At 38.7% G+C, this 7,500-nt stretch overlaps 1 protein-coding gene across 1 annotated transcript in view; it reads left to right on the top strand.

The window, feature by feature from the left end:
• Positions 1 to 7,500, top strand: part of LOC138947860 (mucin-19-like) — a 129,523-nt gene that overhangs the window by 33,544 nt on the left and 88,479 nt on the right. Inside the window, exon 21 of the mRNA XM_070319420.1 lies at positions 1 to 101. This exon is cut by the window's left edge and continues 76 nt beyond it. Within this exon, the coding sequence (XP_070175521.1) occupies positions 1 to 101 (101 nt within the window). The remainder of the gene's footprint in view (positions 102 to 7,500) is intronic.

Genomic DNA, 7,500 nt, shown 5'->3' with positions numbered 1-7,500 from the left:
GGATGTCTTGACCATCGACCCTGACGGTCCGGGAGACGGCGAGCCCTTCGTGGTCAGATGCATCTTCAGGGAAACCGTGGTCCCAAAACCCACTACTCCAGGTGAGGGGGGAGAGAGGGGCTGAGAGAGGGGGGAGAGGGAGAGAGAAAGAATGAGAGGGGGAGAGATCGAAGGGGAGAGATAAAAGAGAGAGAGAGAGAGAGAGAGAGAGAGAGAGAGAAAGAGGGAGAGAGAGAGAGAAAGAGAGAGAGAGAGAGAGAGAGAGAAAAAAAAAGAGAGAGCGAAAGAGAGACGCTTTGACGCTTTGACGCTTTGACACTTTATTGTCATTAGCTAATAAAAGCCTTATAGACAAGGTAAAACAACAATTTCTGCATCATTCATAAAAGGGGTAAAAGGACGAATGAACAAATGTTGATAACAACAAAAACATAGCAAACTAGTTTATGAGTACGAGCAAAAAAACCAAAAAACACACCGACACGAAAGCCATAGGTAAACAAAAATATCTAAGACTAAGGGTAAAAAGCAAGGTATAGTATGTACACACAAAGGAAAATACTGGTCCAACAGTTAACACACACTCATAAAACCAATCAATCTGCAGACCACACATATATATTTAAAACCAATAAACCACTAGTCGGCGTTACCCTTGCGTGACTAGTAGGGGAACATGTCTAAATACATATCTATACAAAAACAACAATGGCTGCAGACGAACAAACAAACACACACACACACACACACACACACACACACACACACACACACACACACACACACACACACACACACACATACGCTTATATAGACTACACCCGCACACGTGTAAATCCACGCGTATACATGTACACGCAACCCGAATTAAATGAGAAGACCATCCAGTCCAACATTTGCGTACGTAAAAATTACATTATATACATCATTTCAGCTTGACTCATCTAGTTTCTTTTTGCGCATGTTTAGTGCCTTAGAAATAAATTGTGCAGTTGCTTCGAGTACACTTTCTTCATCCAGGGCTAGGATACGGGTTACATCTTCCATTGAGGCTGGTTTAGAACAACTGTTTAACACGTTACACTTTGCACGGATATCAGCATAGGCTGTACAGTGGAAAAGAAAGTGTACCTCGTCATCACAGCCTCCATCACACATCGGGCATGCACTGTCGCGTGCCTGTTGTATTAAAAACCACTGAGCATTGCTTCCCAGCCCACAGGCTCTTAACCGAAATCTAGCAAGCGCATCTCTTTTCCATTTGTTTGCTATACATAATATGTACTTCTCAGGCTGAAAAACGCTTTTAAAAGAATAAAACCATTGATACTTCTCGTTTGTCTCCATTTCCCAATGCCAGTTTTGTTTATACATACAAATCAGTCGATCTTTAAACTGGGAAACAAAACCTTTATCGTAGCCAGCCCCTTGGCACAGCCAAACAATGCCAAACCCGTTTTCAGTTAACACCTTCTTAACTTTGGAAACCCAGTTGTGCTTGCCAGATTCATGTTGCAAAAGGAGCATTTCATAGGTCTGTTTACAAATTCTGGTTTGCGGAAGTCTTGTTAACTTTAGCCAATATTTCACACATTTGACAACAGTTCTTATGAAAAGTGGGTATCTGCCTATTTCCCCGTACGCCATTGTATTTGAGGAATGCAGCGGAACATTTAAAAACCTTTTGATAGCAAAAGTGTGAACTTGCTCAATTGGCTTGACGCCCTCTAGCCCCCAAACTTCGGCTGCGTATGTTAAAATGGGTTCTACCTGCACATCAAACATCTTCCAAAACACCAATGGATCAGCAACATTCAGTTTTCTCATTGTTCTCTGTATCTCAATGACTGCTTTCTTTCCCTTTCTGGACATCTCACTCAAAGCAACATTTACACTCAGTTTTGTAGTAAACAACAAGCCGAGGTATTTGTACGAGTTGGTTACTCGGACTGCCTCGCCACCATAGGACCATTTCTCGTGGGCTGCAAGGTGGCCTCCCATACGGAACACCATGACATCAGTTTTATCCAAGTTAACTGATAAGCACAGGCGATCTGCTTCTCTTTTTAAATTGTTCAGTTGGTTTTGTAAACCTATGACAGAATTAGACATCAAAACAACATCGTCAGCGAAAAGTAGCAAGAATATCTCCGTCGCACCAGGTATCAACTGTATACCATGTCTTCCCTTACAGGACACTTCTGTTGCCAGTTCATTAATAAAGAAGGAGAACATCAAAGGGCTCAATAAATATCCTTGTTTCACCCCTCTTGGACATTCAAAATAATCAGAATAATTACATCGGTCACGCACACATGCTTTCACTGATGTGTAAACGGCTGTTAGGGCCTTATACATTTTCCCGTTTACACCACTTTTCCTCAAAACCTCCCATAATGCATTCCTGTTCACAGAGTCAAATGCCTTCTTAAAATCTACAAAGGCTATGTACAGTTTAGTATTCTTTAATAAATGCTTCTGAACAATGCCATATAACGAAAAAATATGATCAACAGTACTGTAACTTGACCTGAAACCGGCTTGTTCCTCAATTAATTTTTCCTCTTTCTCAGCCCACTTTGTCAATCTCTTGTTGAGAATGTGTGTATAAACCTTGCTTACAACACTGGTCAAGGCTATGCCACGGTAATTATCCGGTACATTCACGTCTCCTTTCTTATGAATTGGTATGATAATTGATCTTGACCACTCTTCAGGGAATGATCCCGTGTCAAACAACATGTTGAACAGATCAACAAGAAAGTCCAATACTGTGTCATTGGCATGCTTCAACATTTGGCTCACAATCATATCTGGCCCAGCACTCTTTCCTACTTTTAAATTACGGATACTGTCAATCACTTCTTGCTTTGAAATGTTTTCGCTAAATAATTCATCAACTACTTCCTCCTCAACTTCATCGGTATCCTTTTCAACTCCAGACACAAAATCAACAGTGTTAAAAACCTCATAAAAATGTTCGTACCACTGTTCACTTGAGATGCCATGGAAGATTGCTTTCTTTGCGTTCAATGACCGAATAGTTTGCCAAAACACTTTTGGGTCTTTTATGGAATTTTTCAACTTGGCAAGTCTTTCCAAATCAAAATCAAGTTTCTTTCTATACAACAATTCCTTGTACTCTTTGCGTTCCTGTACATATTCTTCCCTGCATACTTCATAATTTTGCTTGTTAGCTCTCTGAGCCCGTTTCAGGAAACGTTTTACGACGGCTTTCTTGCGCAGACAATCTTTGTCAAACCATTCGTTTATATCTTTTTTCTTCTTGCCAATCGTCCTAAACATACACGCAGCCGCACAATGGAGTGCCCTCAAAAATATTTCAACAGACGTATCAACACTGGAATCTAGGGCAGAACGTGCATCATGCATCAGCTGCTGGAAATCAGGTGAAGCGAGCTCGCCTTCATACTCGCTCAAAAAGCTGTCACACCAGAAAATGCGGTCTTCACAGCTTGTTGTCTCCTCTTGCACATTAATTTTACCGTCAACCCTTTCCCACACAAGTTCAACAGGTAAATGCCAAGAGTCGACACGATCGCCTACTCGCAAGTCAAACTTTCCAGAATACAGATCTGATGACACAATGAAATAGTCAATAACACTGCTACCGTTAGGAGAAATAAACGTAAAATTTCCTTCTGAATCACTCTTGCATGAACCATTTAAAATAACACAGTCAAGCATAAAGCACAAGTTCAACAGGGATTTACCAAAGCTGTTGACTGACGTGTCTTTAGAACACCTGCCTGTATCGTCCTCAGCCTCGGGCGCAAGCGGTGACATGTCTTCGAGATTTGGCTGCTCACAGCCCGTTCTTGCATTTAGGTCACCACATAACACAACATGCATGTCGTCCCTCTGAAGTATCTGCACCATACATTCCTCAAGTATTAAGAGTCCATCTTTTAACTCTAAGGTGTCGTACAAAGGTCCGTTAATAGGCACGACATATGAGGCTACCAGCAACACATCTTTTTCAGTGCCGAAAGCTGTCTTGTTTATTCTTAGCGCAACAGTATTGTCAATGTCGGTACTGATTTCCGAAACAAAGCACGACATGGACTTCCTTATTAAAAGTACGACTCCGCCTGAGTGCCTACCTCGCCGAGAAAGTTTCTTCGCAGGCGCGACAAATTTGGCAAAGTCAGTAAAAATGGTACTAAAATCAAAGTCACTGCTCACAAATGTCTCTGTCAAGCAGACTATGTCGAAAGAACACACGTAGCTAATAAAAGATAAATCAGGAAGTTTGTTATCCCGACTACATCATCTCTCGAGGAGCAGTGTGACGTTGCAGCCGAGATCACCTAGCCCCTGGCTGGCGCCAACTGGACGGATTTTGGAGGAAACGACCTGGCTACGCTCTATGGACTCTGATTTTTGAATACGACTCGACTGAAATCAATGTTGATATGTCATCATGGATGATTTAAAGATAACAAGTATTAATATTCATGGACTGAGAAATAAGACAAAGAGGAAGACTTTTTTTCGATATTTAAAGAAACTATCGTACGATATTATTTGTGTGCAGGAATCATATGTACATGAAACCGATATTACAGTTTGGGAAAAAGAATGGGGAGGTCAAATGTTTTATTGTTGTGGTACAAAACACAGTATGGGACAAATCATTTTTATTAAAAAGAGTTTTCAGTATCCTGTGACGTGTATTTATCGAAATAGCAGGATTTTGACGGTACGAATTTCTCTGCAGAATGAGGACGTTTGTATCTCGAATGTATATGCTCCAACGATTGGTAAAGACAAATATCTTTTTTTTGAAAAGTTGGAAAAGCACATTCAGTCGCTGAATATGTTGAACTACATAGTGTGTGGAGATTTTAACTGCGTAATTGATAATGAAGAAGACATTATTAGTGGAGAAAAACATAATGTGGGGGATGTTAATCGCTTTAAAAAGTTCTTGGAAAATAGTGAGTTAAATGATATGTGGAGGTTATTCTGGCCACAGGAAAGGGAATTTACGTGGTCAAGAAAAAATCCTTTCATTGCTCGCAGATTGGATTACATTTTTGTTTCCGACTCTGTGCTAAATAATATTAGAGACTGTAATATATGTTCCGTTGCACAATCCGACCATAGGTCGGTTAACATAACATATAAATTATGTTCATTTCAGCGTGGTCCATCATATTGGAAATTTAATGATAGTTTGTTAAAGGATCATATCTTTGTTGATGAATTGAATTTGATGTTGGAAGAATTTGAGATACAAGATGAAATAAGGGAGGATCACGTAAAATGGGACTTGTGTAAGATTAAAATAAGAGAATTTTGTATTCGGTACAGTAAGGAAAAAAATAGATGTAAGTTTAATAGACATGGGGAATTGTTGGAAAATTTGAATAGGATTGACAAAGCCCTTGTTTTAGATCAAGATAATAACGAATTGTTGATGGAAAAAGATAAAGTAAAAGCTGAACTGGAAATTTATTCAATACAGGAAGCTAAGGGAGCCCAAACTAGGTCCCGAATTAAATTTATTGAAGAAGGAGAAAAAAATACAAAGTATTTTCTCAATATGGAAAAAACACACTCGAACGCGAAAATTATGGATCGTCTTGCTTTAGCAGATGGTCAGGTGATAACAAATCAGGATGATATTTTGACTGAACAAGTCCAGTTTTTTAGAAGGAGATACGAAAAAAATATTGAGTTTGATGAAAATTTGGTTGAACAGTTTTTGGATGGTGTTGAAGTTCCTCAATTAACAGAACAGCAGAAGACTGGAATTGATAGTCCGATCACTTTAACAGAATTGTCGACTTCCTTAAAAAATATGAAAAACGGTTCCTCCCCTGGATGTGATGGTATTACAACCTCCTTTATGAAGTTCTTCTGGTGTAAAATAAAACACATGGTATTGAATTCCTTTCATGCATCTTTTTTAAAGGGAGAATTAACCGTCACACAAAAACGGGCAATAATGATATTAATTCATAAGGGTAAACAACTACCAAGGGACGACCTTAATAATTGGCGACCGATTTCACTATTAAACACTGATTATAAAATATTGGCGAAGACTCTTTCAGTTCGCCTATCTAAAGTTATTTTAGATATTATTGGTGAAGATCAGTATGGTTTTTTGAAGGGTCGAACCATTAGTTCAGCGATCCGGCAAATAGACGATTTAGTATCGTATGTAAACGAATATAATAAACCTGGGTTCCTTGTAGCACTGGACTATAAAGCTGCATTTGACACGATTTCCAAAGAGTATATTGTGTATGCATTTAAACGATTTAATTTTGGTGCTGTCTTTGTAAGATGGGTAGAGATTCTATTGTATAAATCGGAAAGTTGTATCAATTTTATGGGCTGGTTATCGGAATGTATTGAATTAAACGCAGGTATCAGACAGGGCTGTTCTTTTTCACCGATGGCCTTCATCCTTGCATTAGAATTGTTGGCCTTGAAAATTCGAAATGATGGTTCAATTAAGGGTCTGCCTCTGCCAAAAGAAACTAATGATAATTATGATATGTTCTTTAAGATATTATTATATGCTGATGATGTGACCCTATTTCTGAACGATATGGATGAGTTAAAAAACGCATTAACCCTTGTTACCTATTTTTCCAAATTCTCTGGTTTGGCAATGAATAGACAAAAAACTGAAATCATGGCCTTGGGCAGTAATAAATATGGTAATGAAAATGAGTGCGGGTTAAGGTGGACTACAAAAGTGAAGATTTTGGGAATTTATTTCAGTAGCTCCTCATCGGTCTCTGAGATTGAAGAAAACTGGACAAGCCGTATTGAAAATATACGACGCAACATTGTAAAATGGTTTAAACGAAATTGTAGTATCATGGGGAAAATATGCATTGTGAAATCTCTTTTGTTATCGCAGATTATTTATCCGCTGCAAGCACTGGTAATACCCGAAAAGGTATTGACTGAGATAAATACTATGTTTTACAGATTTATTTGGAAAAAACGATTTTCAAACACTAAGGCATTTGAGAAAGTTAAAAGAAAAGTGATGTGTCAAGAGTTTCCTGATGGGGGTTTAAAAATGATTGATGTCATTGATATGCAGTCCTCTTGCTTGTTGTCCTGGGCGGCAAATTTATTGAACGAAAAGCAGGAAAGTTGGAAACAAATACCGATACATATGTTCTCGAAGCTTGGTGAAAGGTTGTGTTGCTTCCAATCTAACACCACGGTAAAATTTTTTAAAGGATTGGGATTAATTAAAAATGTATTTTGGAAACAAGTTTTAATTTGTTGGTTGAAAAATAAGGACATGATTCAGAGAGCAGTAGGTGGAGACATGTTATTAAGAGATACGTGTTTATGGAACAGCAAGGATATAATCTATTGCGGCCAAACCCTGTTTTTTAGCGACTGGATTAAAGCAGGCGTTTGTCGAGTAAAGGATGTATATGTTGGTAATGAGATTGTGCCCTTTAATATTATGCAGCAGAAGGTTGGATGTAAGCCCAC

The sequence above is a fragment of the Littorina saxatilis genome, linkage group LG14 (assembly GCF_037325665.1).
Source record: "Littorina saxatilis isolate snail1 linkage group LG14, US_GU_Lsax_2.0, whole genome shotgun sequence".
NCBI lineage: Eukaryota > Metazoa > Mollusca > Gastropoda > Littorinimorpha > Littorinidae > Littorina > Littorina saxatilis.
The sequence above is the reverse complement of the archived record's forward strand: the minus strand, read 5'-3'. Positions and strand labels throughout refer to the sequence as shown.